This window comes from Peromyscus maniculatus, chromosome 16 (genome assembly GCF_049852395.1).
Source record: "Peromyscus maniculatus bairdii isolate BWxNUB_F1_BW_parent chromosome 16, HU_Pman_BW_mat_3.1, whole genome shotgun sequence".
Taxonomy (NCBI): domain Eukaryota; kingdom Metazoa; phylum Chordata; class Mammalia; order Rodentia; family Cricetidae; genus Peromyscus; species Peromyscus maniculatus.
The window spans coordinates 53105671-53122691 of record NC_134867.1 but is presented as its reverse complement, the minus strand read 5'-3'; the positions used below and the strand labels follow the sequence as shown (position 1 = coordinate 53122691).

Below are 17021 nucleotides of genomic sequence, written 5' to 3'. Positions count from 1 at the left end.
ACCTCCTTTCGCCGGGCGGTGGTGGCGCACGCCTTTAATCCCAGCACTCGGGAGGCAGAGCCAGGCGGATCTCTGTGAGTTCGAGGCCAACCTGGGCTACCAAGTGAGCTCCAGGAAAGGCGCAAAGCTACACAGAGAAACCCTGTCTCGAAAAAAAAAACCAAAAAAAAAAAAAAAAAAAAAAAAAAAAAAAAAAAAAAAAAAAAAAAAAGAACCTCCTTTCATAAATAATGACACTTGGGTTATATAAATGCAAATAAAAATTAAATCATGGATCCCAATACTATATAGCCCATGGGCCAGATCTGGTCAATTACCTATATTTATAGTTATATGGGTTTGTAGCCAGGCCCACATATTTGCATATTATCTGCCATGGCTACTCCCACTTATTTGCATATCGTCCCATGTAGCTACTCCTGCTTATTCTCACTTTTCTCCTTATGTACTAGAGCTGAGTGACTGCAGCAAAGACAGCATGGCCTGCAAAGGCTAAAACAACAGCTCTTTTGACCCTTTAAATAAAAATCTTGGGTTGGGGATTTAGCTCAGTGGTAGAGTGCTTGCCTAGCAAACACAAAGCCCTGGGTTCGGTCCTCAGCTCCGACCAAAAAAAAAAATCTTTATGACCACTGCCCTAAATAGTGTTTGCTGATGAAAACACTCACTCTCACTAAATGACTTTTCCAGCTGCATAGCTGAACACATCCACTAATCATATCTTTTTCATGTGTATATGTGTGTTCTTAGGGGTTATATGTGTGGAGGTCTAAAGTTGATGCCAACTGTCTTTGTCAATCAATCTCCACTTTATTTGTTTATTGAAGCAAGGTCTTCCATGGAAACCAGAGTTTGCTGATTCTAACTGGTCTGTCCATCCAGCTTGTCCCAGGTATCACGTATCTCTGCCCTCCCACAAGCTGGAATTACAGGCAGAGGCTGCATGCACTTGGCTAAAATGCATACATAGGTTTTGGGGATTCAAACTCCAAACTTCATTTGTATGACAAGTGTTTTATTCATTGAGAAATTTCCCTAGAGTCCAAATACATGTTTTTAAAAGCCTAAAGTTTCTTCATTGATATTTTTTGTGTAAGCATATTATTGGTGAAAACAATGATAATTTACATTTTATGAAATCAAATAAAAAGCAAAACCACAAATTAAGATGTTTGCCAAAAGGCTTATAAGGTTTATACTAACTTATAGCCAGATTTAAATTTTATTTTTCTGAATTAAAATGGTATCAGCTAATGAAACTAATAGTCTATATGTGATGCATTCAAACACAGAGATACATAGAGTTGCTATAGAGAATATCATTAATTTTTGTAGGAATGCAGACAAAAAGAGTCAAAGTCTTGCAGCTGAATTCTAAAAGATGTTGAAAGCAATAAGTGTCAGGGAAAATGCTTTTAAAATGGACCACATTGACCTCACAGGCTACTCTATTAAGATATGAATGGCTTTTAAAAAATGTTCTTCCAGCTGTGGAGGAAAGATAAATAGTGTGTACCATCACCCGGTCGTTACCCGGAATCAGAGCAGTGAAGAGCCACAGCAGAAAGTTCCTGAGACTCTCGTCTTGGGTCAGTGTCTATTAATCTAGCAGGTTCTGATTTTCAGCAAGTTCCTTAAGCCTGCATTTCTGTAGAAGGTATCACAGACGTAGTCTTTGTATTTCTATACTAAGGTTCACTAAGCTGTGAGGGTAATGAGTAAGAATAAAGAAAAATAACCCACAGCTAAAACAAAACATGAATTCAGTAAGCCCAGTGTACCAACAGGCCTCTGCCCCTGTCAAGAGGGCCTTAGCACATATACCTTAGGTAGTCGAAATGACTAACATTTTCCACTGGTATTCAGTATAATGTAACAGTGCTGACATTTCTGAAGTAGTAATAGCATATAGCTGATGGTATGTCAGAAAAGCTGCCTTTGGTAAACTATATACAAGAAGGGTTTGAGGCAGGCAGGAATGAAACAGTACAGTTGCTTCTTAATAACTACATGGTACCAATGGTGTGCCCCTCTTTTAAGTCATCAGACATTGAGTCTGCTCACGTTAACAAAAAGGTCATGTCATCCATTGAGTCAAGGAAGATGTAAAACAGGAAAAGAACAATTTGAATCAGAATCGGTCTGGAGCAAAGATCAGAACAGAATATTTACCTGGACAAGGCCAAGATAGAGAGATGATTATGTGCAGAGAATACCATACCACATCATAAAAGCCTAGTTGCTGACAGAATAAGGATGTACGCCTGCCATCCCTGAATCAATCCAAAGACAGTTCTCTGTACACTAGAGACCCAGCTATTAATTCTTAAGGTGGAGTTCCTCAGAGCTGTCGGCATCTTGCCAGGAGAAAGCAGAAATTCTCAGTCACAGCTTCCCTGGCACGTCCACTCCTCCTGGGAGTCTATCTCTTCTCCAAGGATAACAGAGGAACTTAATAGATATTCATGTTTTCTACAAATTTTAGCTTTGTACAAAGACCTTGTCTCCCTTTCTTGTTCTCTTCTGCTTTTAGAGTTATAGAGTAATTTTTGGACAACATACTATTACCTTGAATACTTCTCTTGAAGAAAGCCTTGCAGCCTTCGCAGGACCAGACCCCATAATGGTAGCCAGAGGCATAGTCATTGCACACTGCACAGTAGCGAGTCTCCTTGGCAGACTCCATGGCCATGCTTCCTTTCTCACTGCTGGACAGTCTCTCTCGGCCATTCTGGCGTCGATTATCAGAACTGGACCTGGGGGTGGGATGGGAGAAAATACAGTGAATCCATTAGCATTTGAGAAGTATGCCTTATATTTTCTTCTAAAGAGAAAGAGACCTGGGGATTGTAGCAGACCCACTTTATTCTGACATTTTGAAATAATGATTCATAATATACACTGATCTTTCATTATCTCTCGCTGACTCTTGCAGCAAAAGGTGTTTGTCTATTATATTAACCTTGTTTATAAACTTGTTTAAGAAATGGATTGCATACCCCAGAATATATTATCCATAAGGCAACAAAATGGAGTTAGCAGGTTTCTAGCAAACTTCATTTTCTCATAGATTCACAATTAATTCAGAACCAAGAGAGACCAATCTCATTCCCATTCTAGGCCAACAAAGGGTCTTTAGGAAATGGAGACAAAGCCTAAAGCAGCTGGAGGATTTGGAATTCAGATGAAATCATGACCTGTAGAGACCACACACAGAAAACAATAACAATTCAAAATCTTCTGTTTCTGTTGTCTGTAATCAGGTAACCCCGAGTGACCATTTTTACAACTTAACACGACAATTTGAAGATGTAATGTTTCAATATTCAGACACGTGGAATGTGAAGAGCTGAGGAACACAGATGGTTACCCCAACCTTTAAAGCTTTCACGGGATGATCAAATCCCAAGAATGAAGCTGAAAATTCACAGCAAGAAAGCTGAACTCTGGAGAAACCAAGAAAATGGGGGAGAAAAAAAAGCTTTAAGAACATTTTACAAAAATGAGTTTGTTTTCAATACTGTCAAATAGGACAGAGAATCCAACAAGAGAATTCCTAATGTCAATTTGGGCGTGAGCAAAGGACTTTCAAGGGGAGAGTAACAGTACCCTACCCTACCAAAACCCCATAGTGGAGGAGTGGATGGAGTAAGGAGGTGAGGAGGAAGGAAGGCCTGTTTTTTTGTGTTGTTGTTTTGGTTTGGTTTCCTCTCTCTCTCTCTCTCTCTCTCTCTCTCTCTCTCTCTCTCTCTCTCTCTCTCTCTCTCTCTCGTGTGTGTGTGTGTGTGTGTGTGTGTGTGTGTGTGTGTGTGTTTTGTGTGTGTGTGTGTGTGTGTGTGAACTTATATAAAGATTGGGATAGAGAAAATAAGAGTGTAGTTAGCAAATCTAAGACTCCCAAAAGAGTCTTTGGAATGAAAGAGACTGCCAAAGGCCTCATGCAGACTGAAGGGAACAATCCCTAGCAGAGAATGAATACATGAAATCAAGAAGAGTAAGTACAGTTTGTAAGTAATATAAGCCTCTGTGTGTTTACTTGGGACTAAGGGGCTGCACAACACAGTTGGGAGAGATTCATCCCAACCATGGGGCTGGGCCGGAACAGAGAAACATCTGGCTACATTAGGCACTCACCATTGGGTATTGATCTACATAGACCTAAGAAAGCTTAATGATTCTGAATGCACAGAAAAGGAGCCACACTAGGCTTCCTAGTCTCACAGTCTCATGCCAGTAGCAGTGTAGAGACTTGTCTCTCAACAGCTGCCTGTGAGATGGGCCTGGCCACAGGCTGCCATGAGCAGATTCCCACCACAGTACACAGAGGTGTCTTCAAACCACGAGGCACACTGCATCGTGGATTTAGCTTTTGCAAGTACAGAAAAAAAAAGAGGTTTCTGGGTTACACTCTGCTTGATGGAGGCATAGACCAAAGTCAGTGGTGAACATGGCTCCTGGAGCTGCCATGATGGGAATCTGAGGGAGGTGGAGTCAGCAGCCAGGGCTGCGCTTCAGTCCTAGCAACACTGCAGTTTAAATCAATGGTCCAAAAATGATTACAGACTCACAATAAGACAGATTCAGATGGAATAAAACTCTAAAAAGTTTACAATGTGTATAAAAATGTCCATAGGCTTGAAAGAGAGAGGGAAAAAAATATGGACATTTATATAAAGAAACAGATAGTTTTAAAAAATAAAGTCTTTAAAGAGACAATAAAAATAATATGAAAGTTAAGTCAGGTAGAGATGGTAATTACACAGAGACTCTGGATTGTATATATTGTGTTTTCTTTAATTTTTTGACTGTTAATGAGCTAACTGTAGAAAGACATTTGACTGTAAAGGCTACCAAGTTAAACCAAGATGTGTATTTTAAAGGTATCTTGACTTCAAAATTTATGTCTAAGGATATGTTGCTTAGGAAAAGAGGTTCTACTTTTGTTTCTACAGAAGATGAGAACCTGTGGATTGCTTCCAGGTGGTTTGGTCAACCAAAATCCCCTGAAAGGTCTCTGATGACAGCCATATCCCAGATGATCCACTACCCAAAACAGCTTTAAAACAACTAGCTAAGACAATACAGCCTCACAGACTACTACAGCCAAGATTTAACTATAATTGTTAATTTTCCTAGGATCCCCTTAAGATTGCCAGCCCCCTCTATCAGCAGGAAGTAGTATGGGAAGCTAAGACCAAGTTCACAAAATATTGTTTATGAATGTTTATTTTTATTTAAAGCAGGTTGATTATAAATGCAATCTCTTTCTACAGAAGAAAAGGGTATATAGATATGATAAGATAAAAGGGTAGATTATTGAATCTACTTTTAAAGAGAAACAACTTGTTTGAAATGTTTACATTGCTATGGACTTTGGTTTATTGATACAAATTTAAAGTTAATTTTGTTATACTATATATATTTCTAATATTGTTTAAGGTATTATGTTTATGCAACACATTTAAAATTATAATTTATAATTAAGAAATAGAGATGAATAATTAGTCACCTATGATAATCAAATTTACAGTCATGTTAGTTAAGTTTTCTAGGTATACATAGATATATTTCAATTAGGTAGGTTATCTTCAAACACTTCAAAGACCTACAGAATATGGCATTTAAAATGTTTTAAGAATTAGACTTTTCTGGACATTGAGACATGTCTGCTCCTGGTAGCGCCAATCTACTTCAGAGAAGATGATGGGCATTGAAGAAATTCAATATGGAGTTTGCTTTCTTTACAGCAAAAGTTAGCCATTTGGGCAAGCAACTGCTCTTGCCTGGACTGATTGACAAAACATTGTATAAACTGAACATGAAGTACCCATAAGATAATGACCATGGAACTTTATAAGGTGAGATGGTTCTTCAGGTTCCTGCTTCACAGAGGAGACTGCCAGACATTCTACAGGACACTGAGAGAAGCAACTGATGAACTTTTCCAGAATAGGAAGAACAATCTTTAAAATTTCCTGCTTCACTGAAAGCTATTCCAGAGACTGTAGGCCTGTAGGCTGAAAATAGATGCCCCAATGTTACAGAGGAACTTTGGATGACTGTCCAGGTAGCCAGATGTCTCTGTCATTTCTAGAATTATAGAAGGTGCTTGCAATGTACTTCCTGTTTACTCAGGTAATATTATATCCTTCTGGGGTCTTTGATGGAGTTGAAAACTAGCTAGTCATAATTATAGTTTTTTTTTAGTCATGATAAAAGGTAAATTAGATATGAAACTTTAGACTCACAAAAACAGGATAGATGATAGAATATTTTCTTTAATTTGCCAAATACTAATAGACTAGATAATGTAACCATAATTCTCTCTTGATAACTGTTTTTTATATATAATTTTACTATGTTAAAGTTAAAACCTTCCTTTTTGATTAGACAGAAAATGGAAAGTACTGTGAGATGTCTTTCTGTATGCTGTGAATATGTGTGGCTCCCATTTGATAATAAATAAAGCTGTTTTGGACTATGGCAGGAAATAGGTTGAGTTAAGTTATAAGTGTTAGCTAGCAAGAAGCCTGACGCATAGGCCATACAGTTCGTAAGTAATATAAGCCTCTGTGCATTTACTTGGGACCAAGCAATTGCAGGATATAGGTGGGAGAGATTCATCCTGGCTGCAGGGCTGGCTGATCAGGACCAGAGAAACCTCCAGCTACAAGTAAGTTTGCATTTCTCATCTGATCCTGAAAAGGGCTAATACTGTGTTGACCCAAGATATCCAAGATGTGTTCAGACAAATAAAGATGACATAAGAGAATTGAATGTGCAAAGGCAAAAACACAGTACAGTACCTGGTATGAAGTTTGCACTCAATAATACAGAGATTTTTATTATTTGAGAATTTCAAAGAATGTATTTTTTAAGATGTATTTTATCTTTATGTGTCTTATGTACAGTCCATGTGTGTACAGGCGCCCTTGGAGGACAGAAGGCCTTGAATTCTCTGGAGGTGGTGCTTTAGGTACATTTCAGCTTCCTGATGCAGCTGCTGAGAACCAAATGGGTCCTCTGGAAGAATAGAAGTGCTCTTGGCCACTGAGCCATCTCTTCAGCTTCTCATATAATCTATTTTGATCATATTCACTCACCACCTACCATCTCCTCCCAGATCTATGCCTCCTTCACTACCTGCCTAACTTGTATACTCTATTTGTTTTAAACCCATCAAATCCAATTTGTACTACACATATACTCTTGGATGTGTGGCCATCCTCTTGAGTGTGGGCTATTATCTTAATTACTTTTCTGTATCTGTGAATGGACAGCATGACCTTATAAAAGAAAACACTTATTGGGGCTCATGGTTCCAGAGGCTTAGAATCCATGATCATCATGATGGGGAGCATGGCAGTAGGCATGTAGGTAGGAATAGTGCTGGAGCAGTAGCTGAGAGCTTTTATCTGATCCACAAACGTGAGGCAGAGGGAGAGCACTAACTGGGATGGCATGGGCTTTTGAAACCTCAAGTCCAGGGTGTGCTCAGCAATAGGGTTTTCATGTCAACTTCTGGATGATAACCGAGCACAATAGCATTGGCTGGAACTATTTGAGGTCTTATGAGACCTCATGGCCAACACCCCCAAAAGAAGAAGCTGATTCCTGGCACTGGGCTTTGTGATAATATATTTAAATGAATGAAGAGAATGTACAGTGGTGTTTATGAAAGAGAGGCTGAAAGAGATAGGTGGGAAAGTTCCTATGAGACTTTCAAAGACAACGAACATGGAGAAAGAGCTTCCACAATCTGTTGGTTAAGGGAAGCTCCTGTGTCCTGCTTCATATCTTCACCATGTCCCAAACAGCAAAGCCACATGGATTCCCATTGGTCCTCCCCTCATAGCCCTAGCCTTCTTTTCAGCTCAGCTTTCATAACCCTTCCCTACCCTTCTTCCTCATTAATATTGTATACAATATTTTAATGGTTCATAAACTACAAAGGCCATAAAACTCACAAAATATCGGCTCCTTGGTTTGAGTACAGCTGGGTTGGCCAACTTTTTCCACTCTAAATAACTTAGCTCTGAGGTTGGAAGCCTCAAATAGGATTTCTTTATTTTTTAATGATCCTTAGAGAGCACTGGCTCAAAGCTTCCAATTCTTGTTCATATTCTGTTACCCATCTCTTTCCATTTCAACATCATGTTGTTGAAATCCCCTATCAATCTCCAATCTTTATACTGCTTGTTTACTAATGTCTTCTGCATGATTCAAGCCAGTAGGAAGCAGCTGTGAATATTTAAATAGATTACCTCAATGCCTTGGGTGATGGGAATGCATAACGAACAACTGTGAACTGGACAAACAGTGTCTTTTTAAGAATATATTTATCTTCATTGTTAATTCTGTGTGTGTATTTGTGTGTGTGCACACATATGCATGCATGTGAGTAAAGGTATGCACAGAAGTGTCTATGGAGGCCAGGGGCATAAGATCTCCTTGGAACTGGAGTTACAGCCATTTGAGAGCTGCCCAGTATGAGTACTGGAAACCAAACTCCAATCCTCTGCAAGAGCAGTATAAGATTTTAACTGAAAAACCATCTCTCCAGACCCAAATTTAGTATCTCATACTTTATTAATTGTTGCACCTCTAGTTCCATGCCTATCAGGTAGTAGGTATTCAATCCAAGTTTGTTGACTGAACAAATGAATGAATAGTATACATGGGAAAGAGATCTAATGGGTCAAATATCCTCCCAACCATCTATATATAGTAAAACAGAGTTGACCCCCTGAGCAACAGGTGTTTGGGAGACACAGGTTTGTTTAGAAGTAGCAGGAAAGGAAACCTAGAGCCTAGGAATGTAGGGGAAATTGAGAAGAAAAGTTAACATGTCACAAAGCCACAAGATAGAGAGATACAATAATTTATTCCATAATTAACTACAATAAGATATGCAAAACTCGCGTAGAAAATTGAACGGCATCACAGGTTAAACACACGAATGAATACCCTATGTGGCCCCATCTGAAGCTGAGAGGCATGCAAACAAGAGCGATGGTGTAGCATCAGTCCTTAGCTGAAGAAAACTAACTGCGATAATACTGTAAACTATGGCAGCCCCAGGTCCCTCCTGTTGTCATGGCTCTTGAGTATGGGTTGAATGTAAAGAAAAAAGAATATACATGGACAGTTCATCCCTCCATTGAACTGCCTTGCAGTAGAAAGAAAAGTTCCAGGTTGAGTGTCTTCCACTGCACACTATAGAAATGGGGTACACAGAACATGAGGAGGGACTGCTTACGTTATTGGTGAGGTTTCCTGTCGATGGCAGGCTCTCAGCACTTGGATCCCTTTAAGGAAGCCAGCGGCTGTACAGGGAGTTTGATGGTAATGAGAGCAGAGTGAAGGTCAAGGAGGGCTGAGAAGACCTGGACCTGTGGCTGTCACCTACCACCAGATCACCATCACCATGCCAGGAGAGTGTGCCACAGACACAGCGGCACAGCTGTCACCATCGACAGTGGCACAGGACGAGCAAAAGCGGCAAATGCCCTTTGCAATACTAACAGGAGGTAGGGGGAGGGCGGTGTCAAGGTTATCACGGTGCCCCTTGCAACACTAGCTGGGGGTGTGAGAGGTCAAGGTCATCACAACCAGGGTTTGGGTTTTATCAAAGTGGTTCAGTGTAAGAAATGGGTGTGGGTTCATGCTGTGTGGTATATTCTTCCTAATGGCAATGTTCCCTCCAAATTGAAGCATTTCCTCCTGGATGGAAAGGGACTCATGAACCTCAGGAGGTAAACAAAATGACATATGTCTGGGTGGGGGGCACAAAGTATGAAGATTCTTGAGGGTCCCTGCCCAGCAGTGAAAAAATGAGGAAATAGTTGCTTGGGGTGGACACTGACCAGCCAAGTGAGGAAAGAAGAGGATGTTCAGAGTATGGAGCTGCCTGCAAACTGCCCAGAGAGCTTGAGGGCTGTCGTTTTGGGGAGTCTCACCCATGCTGGGTCGGGCTTCCTAGTAATGCAGCTGCTTTTGGGTTACCCCTGCTCCTTGTAAGTAACCCATCGCCCATACTCCTGTTAGTAACCCCAATAAAAAACTCATCGGGTCACCAAATTAGACACTGTGTGGGCTAGAATTTCTTTCCCTTTTCAGACTGAGTAATGTTCCATTTTATATATTTACCATATTTTGTTTAACCCTTTATTCATTGATTTATATATATATATATGTGTGTGTGTGTATGAATATATGTGTGATAAGATACCCATATGCATATACATTTATACATATGTATAATATATATGGATCATTTCTGCCTTTGAGTTATTGTAAACAGTGTTTATGAACATGGCTATAAAAATATTATATAAAGACTCACATTTTAATTCTTTCAGATATTTGTAAACAAAATTGCTAGAACAGAAGATAATTCTAATTATAAGGTATGTATATGTGGGCATGCATGTAATGTATAGTTGTGGGTGCAGGTGTAAGTGCAAAAACATGTGAGAAGTCAAAGGTCAGCCGCAGGTGCTGTTCCTTAGGAATCACCTACCTTTCATCTTGAGACAAAGTCTCTAACTGAGGCTTAGGGCTTGCACATCAGGATAGGCTGGCTGGCAGACGAGCCTTAGGGATCTACCTCTTTGCACCTCCTCAGCACTAGGATTACAAACACATGCCACCATACTGGGTTTTATGTGAGTGGCAGGTATTGAATGCATGTCCTCATGTTTGTTCAGTGAGTACAGTCCTATTCCCCTAGCCCTGTAATTATAATGAATTAAGTAGTTGTTATGGGGTTTTCCACAATGGCCGCACCATCTTACACTTCCACCAAGCACAAACATTTCACATTTTGGTTTATCTTGCTAGCTTTTTTGTGGTAGTTTCTTGTTGCTGTTACAATTTGCAGTCATCCCGATGGCTTCGAGAAGAACACTACAGTATTTAAGATTTCATTTGCCATGAACTCCTCTCTTGCAGCCACTCTTAATGTTTATAAACCTTGAATAGCTTGTTCTTATTCTAGACATCAAAGGTTCACCTGGACTTCGCCTCTTCTGCTATGAGGTACATTATTCCTACAGCTGAATCCTTTCCATCTCTCCTGTAGTGCCTCAACTCAAATACTGACTCAGTAAATACTAATGGTAGGTAGGTTCATCAGTCAATGAATCAATGAAACAGTCATTTTCACAGTATAAGTGGAATATGTAAAATGTGTGTCTAAAGTATCAGTAAAAGATAAAAACAAAAATTCATCAAGAAGTCCAGGAAATACATGCTGTATCATAGCACAGTGTCACTTTAGCTTTGAGATGACACTGGATTGCCACAAAACCAACTATGAACACAGGCTACAAAAGCAGAAAGCATCCCAAAGAAGAGGAGGAAATGTTTACTGTCCATAATCAATGTGTCAGCCAAGATGGAGATTACGTATATAACATTAGCAATTATACGAACTGGGACCAACCTTGTTCTCGGAAGATTCTTAAAACACTGTGAAACTTCATTTCAAATAGATCATGGGAAAGGACAAAGGGGAGTTTCTCATGGGTTACAGATTCCTATGGCATCTTGCTGTGGTGTTCAAGTTACCTGAATATCCCAAGAGTCAAACAAATAACACAACAGTCTGGAGGGAGAGTTGCGGTCCCCGGGATGCAGAACTTAACCTGATCATCTGTAATGCAAAGCAGCAGAATGCAGTCTATATCTAGGCTCAGAACTGATCATAATGCTTGGTTGTTGGGAGGCATCTACCACATCTGGAAACGGATTTGATAATGATGGTGGGTGGTTAGGGAGACCCACAGTAGTGGGTCAGTAGGAGGAGCCCACATCTGAACACAGACCTGATCAGACTAGTGGGTCCTTGGAGAAGTCCACACCTTAGCTCAGACCTGATCATATTAAGGGGTCACTGGAAGAAGTCTACACCAGACTTGATCACAACAGTAGGCACACTGGCTAGATTTATGTCAACTTGACACAAGCCCACAGAGTCATTTTGGAAGAGGGAGTGTCAGTTGAGAAAATGGCCCTACCAGACTAGCCTGTGGGCAAGACTGTGGTGCATTTTCTTGATTGATGATTGATGTGAGAGGGTTCGACCCATTGTGGGTGGGGCTTGGATAGAGTTTGTGAAGCTTCCACTCAGGAACTCAGAACCTAAAGATATCTTGAACATGAACAGTAAGAACAATTAATTTTGATTCTGTGAAAATAAAGGAAACCAAGGTGGCGGGCAGGATCTCTGAAGCTGAGAGAGTAAAAGATTGATGTCAACATAGCTGACACACTTCCTACCAAGGAGGTATGAGACTGACAATGCCAGATCTGTTTGACAGGTGCAGTGGACCAAAGCTGGGTAGCAATCACAAGAAAGAGGCGGAGCTAGGATCTGTCACAAGGCTTATCTGTTGGATTGGGTCTAACCATAGGTACCCAGATAATCCCAAGTTGATGTCAACTTTTTAGACTGATTCTGATCCAAGATGGGGACTCCTCCCAGTGATCCACCATTGTGATCTGGTCTGAGCTCAGACATGGACCCCTCCTAATGATTTGCTATTGTGAACAGATCTTTGTTTTGTTGTAATTAAAAGACAAATCAATTATTTAGCAAAACTTAAAAAAAAAAACTTTTCTTATAATAGCCTTTCTCACTGACTAATCAAGAAATCTTTAAAGCATTGCAATTATAAAGAACATAAGTGATTAAAGAACAGAATATTGGCAGGAAAAAAGGTGGACAGAAGCAAGAGATAGATTAAAAACTGGGGATGAGAAGAAGGAGGCAGCAGCATCATTCACCTATGGAAATTGTAAACCCACCTGCCTTGATATGGCTGCATTTCCATTACATCAATTGATTTCTAAGTACTTTCAAGAGGTTGTCCTACCAACAGTATCACATAATCAACATAATCAAAAGAAAAATCTGAAAGCATTTACACATAGTCCAGATAATAGACTCTCTTAAATCAAGAAGAGTGGCACAAAATAAAAAATATTAGTTGAAAAGATTTTCACTAATCAAAAAAAGAGTTTGAGACTCAGTGTGATCCAACACTGTTATTCTTCCACCCATAGACAATGGTACCAGCTATCCAAAAGCATCATTGCTCTGCCAGACTAGCTTTTTGTTCAAGGCTGAAAGTCCTAGATTCTAGAAGAAATGTTTTGCAACAAGTGTCCACTCCTTAGAAAAGAGTTTAATTAAATATTATTAAAATAACTTCATCTTTCCTCACCAAAGCCATTCCCCAATGCTATGGATACTCTAAATTCCCTCCACTTTCTCCTCATGGCGCTCATCATCGTTTCCAATGGTACAGGTGGATGGTAACTGGTACATTCCTCTCGTAAACAGTAAACACCAATATGGAACAAGTCATGTTTTATTTTATCCCAGTCTCAACTGACAACAGTGGTCCTGAATAAATGCTTGCTAGATATCCCCCCTGTATTTAACCCATCATAATTTAGTCAACTTTTTCTTCAAAATACTCCAACTTTTCCTTTCTATTCCTTCTTTTCCATCATTCATGTCTGAGAGATCAATAATAAAGTTTGAATTATAATTAATGACCATCTGTCTCTCATTATTCCTCAAATTCACCCTATCAATGACTTCACAATGAATTGTCACAGAACACTCCATTCATCTTTCAGTAATTTCTTATAGCATACATGAATGGATTGCTACTTTTAAGAGGGCCATGGATCAGTTTTAGAACAACTAACATTCTAAAAACATCTGAAAAATACATATAAACAAAACTCTCAAGTTTCTACCTATGTTCTTAGGGCAGTTATAGCTAGGAAAAGTCAAGTTTAAAAAAAAATTCACTAGAAGATTTCAGCTCAAGTTCTTGATTTCCCTGATCTAACTAGCATTGTTCTCTATTGTTCTTTAAAAAAGATTTTATCACCTCTACCTGTGAGGAATGGCTTGCCCTACATCACATGTATTCACCTCATCCCCACCCCTAGAAAATTAAGCTTTAGTTCCATCATCCATAAGACCTGTCCTAAGCATTCCAGATCACACTGTCTCCTCGACTGAATTCTTCCATTACTGCATGCCCTCACCACATCTCTTCATAGCTCCTACCACATCTCTTCACACCTCCTTCAACACTAGCTTCAACCTCTGCAACGATCCCATCTCTACACCCTCTGTGATTTGTTCCTCCTCAGCCAGGCTTCTCAACGGCAGCACTCAGGGCTCTTCCCTCAACACTTCTCTATTCTCAGGTACCATTCGATCTTTATAAGAACTAAGGTGTGTATGGTCATGCCCATTGCCCTCTTCTAGGTCTCAGAACCATGAGATAATTGCTTATTTTCTCCACTCTTCACTATGCCTTGAATGACCCAGAGAAATCTCAAGTGCAATGCCTATAAAACTGCACCCTGGGTCTTCTTCAGAAAGTCAGCTCCTCCTCCTGCTTTCCATGTGGTCTTGTGATCTGCCCAGGTGCTGAAACCTACTGCTTCTTCTACCTGGAACACTTCACTTCTGAGAAACTCTGAGGGTCAGTCCCTTCTGGGCTCAAGCTTGTTTCCATCCAAGGAGCTCATGACTCATCAGCCCCCTTTTCACAGACCTTGAGTCAGTCACCCTCTAAATCACAGGACTTTACCCTTCCTTATTCAAACATTCAGTGGGTTCCCATCAGTCCAGAGGAAAAGGCCTTTTTCAAGGTGTGAAAGCACTAGTACAGTCTGTCCCCTGACCATCTCTTGCCCTGGCTCACCCAGCTTCAGGTGCTACCATGCTGATTCAACTGGACCATCAATTCACATTTTCATATGGCCATACCCTCCTCTGGGACTTTTTCCTCCCTCTATAGATCAGCACCCATTCCTTGCCCATGGCTACTTTCCTAATCCCCTCCATACCAGGCTTCCTCCTACTTTCTATGCCTTTTTTTTTTTGTTTGACAGAACTTAACTTCTCCACATCTAATCTTATCTAAGTCTGTTTATTTTATCATCTGTTTTTCCCCCTTAAATATGAACTTCATGTATCCTGGTACTTTGGGAAGAGGCTAACACAAAGAAACAAGTGTTGAACAAAAAGGTTTGGAAATAAGTCATGGATTCAATGAGCCCATACTTGTGAGTTTTTTAATTATGTGTTGTATCCCATAGCCATTGACTTTATTACAGCTGATACTGTGGTTACCTTACTTACTACACACCCACAGCTTCATCCTTAGTGTTTGACACACAGTTAGACTTTGCAACCTAAATGAGTATGCAGTCACAGTGAGTCTCATCTGCTGTGGGATAATGCTCTTGTGCACTGGTTTAATAAAAATTGGCCAGTAGCGAGGTAGGAAGCTTAGGCGGGCCGAGCAGAATAGGAGAATGCTGGGAAGAGGAAGGGTGTAGGAGGAGTCGCCAGCCAGACCCAGAGGAAGCAAGATGACAAGGCAGAGCTGAGAAAAGGTACCAAGCCATTGGCTAAATATAGATAAGAATTATGGGTTAATTTAAGTGTAAGAGCTAGTCAATAATAAGCTAATGGCCGAGCAGTTATAAATAATATTAAGCCTCTGAGTGATTATTTTCTAAGCAGCTGTGGGTCCACAGTTGGGGTGGGGAGGGGGGAGGCAGGCAGATTTAAGAAACATTCCGACTACACTCATCTCATGCCTTTCCAATTCCATGTCCACTGCACTCCTATATCACACACCTGTCCTGCATAGTATGGCAAGAGTGAAGGTTCTACCATGTGAAATATAACCCAGTTGATCTTCATTCCTGTGCCCTCATCATCTACCACAGGGCTTCTTAATCTATTAGGAAATTGGAGCCCTGAAAGTACTTTTGTTACAGGTACAGATTTCATTCTTCCTGAAGTCCATGGACATCCTCCCCCAAAGACTTTACACTAAAATTCACTGTCCCATAAAATGAATGCAAGCTCTTCAGCATTATTCCATCACAATCTGTTGCCTGTGTGCTTCTCCAGCCCTATTAATCATGTAGTAGTTAATTTTATATTATCACCATTCCTATACCAAGTGAGAATGTCTTGGTCTTTGTTCACAATTTTTTTCTCTTAGCCAAAAGATAAATGTTTCTTAGTGAAAACTCCTGCTTCTACAGGAGCAGTCATTGATTTATCATTGTAGTTATCCTGTTTAGAGAGAATAGCTGATATAGAACCATTCTGGAATCTATGCCATCTTTGTATTACTGTACAATCACTGTTAATCTCCAAGAAAGAGGTCTCACTACAGTCATTGTTGCTCCTGGTATCTGTATGATACTGATATATAGCAGACATTCAACAGATGGTTGTGGAATGAGCAAGAGTTCCATAGTATGTGTATTGCTTTCCCCAAATGGGCTACAAGCTTTCCAAGAATATAGATATTGTATTCTCTGTATATTTTATCACCCACCAGTTTATAACACCTTGTGCTGACTAGCTTTCACTGCCAACTTGACACAACCTAGAATCACCTGGGAGGAAGTTTCTTTATTAATTGATCAATTAATTAGTTTTTCCCAGCCTGATCATAGTTCCCCCTCTCTTCTCTCTTCCCAGGCCCTTTCCCAACCTCTTCTTGGCCATCTGCTCTCTCTCACTTCCCTTCAGAAAGGTACAGGCCTTCTGCATATATCAACCAGCCATGGGATATCAAGTTGCAGCAAGACTAGGCACTTCCTCTCTAGGAGAAAGTTTTAACGGGGAACTATCTAGAACAAGTTAGCCTGTAAGTATATCTGTGAGGGATTGTCTTGATTGATATAGAAAACATAGCCCATTATGGGCAGCACCGTCTCTAGGCAGAGGGTTTTAAACAATGTAAGAAAGTTGGCTGAATGCAAGCAAGCACACAAGCAAACAACAGCAAGTTTATTCTCTCCTTACTCTTAACTTTGTGGATGTGAGGTGGATAGCTGCTTGAGCCCCTGCCTTGACTTCCCTAAAATAATAGACTGTAACTTAGAAATGTAAACTAAATGATTTTTTTTTCTCATCTATGGTGCTTTCTGTCAGGGTTTGTCACAGCAACTGTCGT

At 40.1% G+C, this 17021-nt stretch overlaps 1 protein-coding gene across 2 annotated transcripts in view; it reads right to left on the bottom strand.

The window, feature by feature from the left end:
• Esr1 (estrogen receptor 1) overlaps window positions 1–17021 on the bottom strand; it is a 372005-nt gene that overhangs the window by 223315 nt on the left and 131669 nt on the right. For both annotated transcript variants that reach the window (XM_015996803.3, XM_006978086.4), the window contains exon 3: window positions 2569–2756. In XM_015996803.3, coding sequence (XP_015852289.1) covers window positions 2569–2756 — 188 coding nt within the window. The remainder of the gene's footprint in view (window positions 1–2568; window positions 2757–17021) is intronic.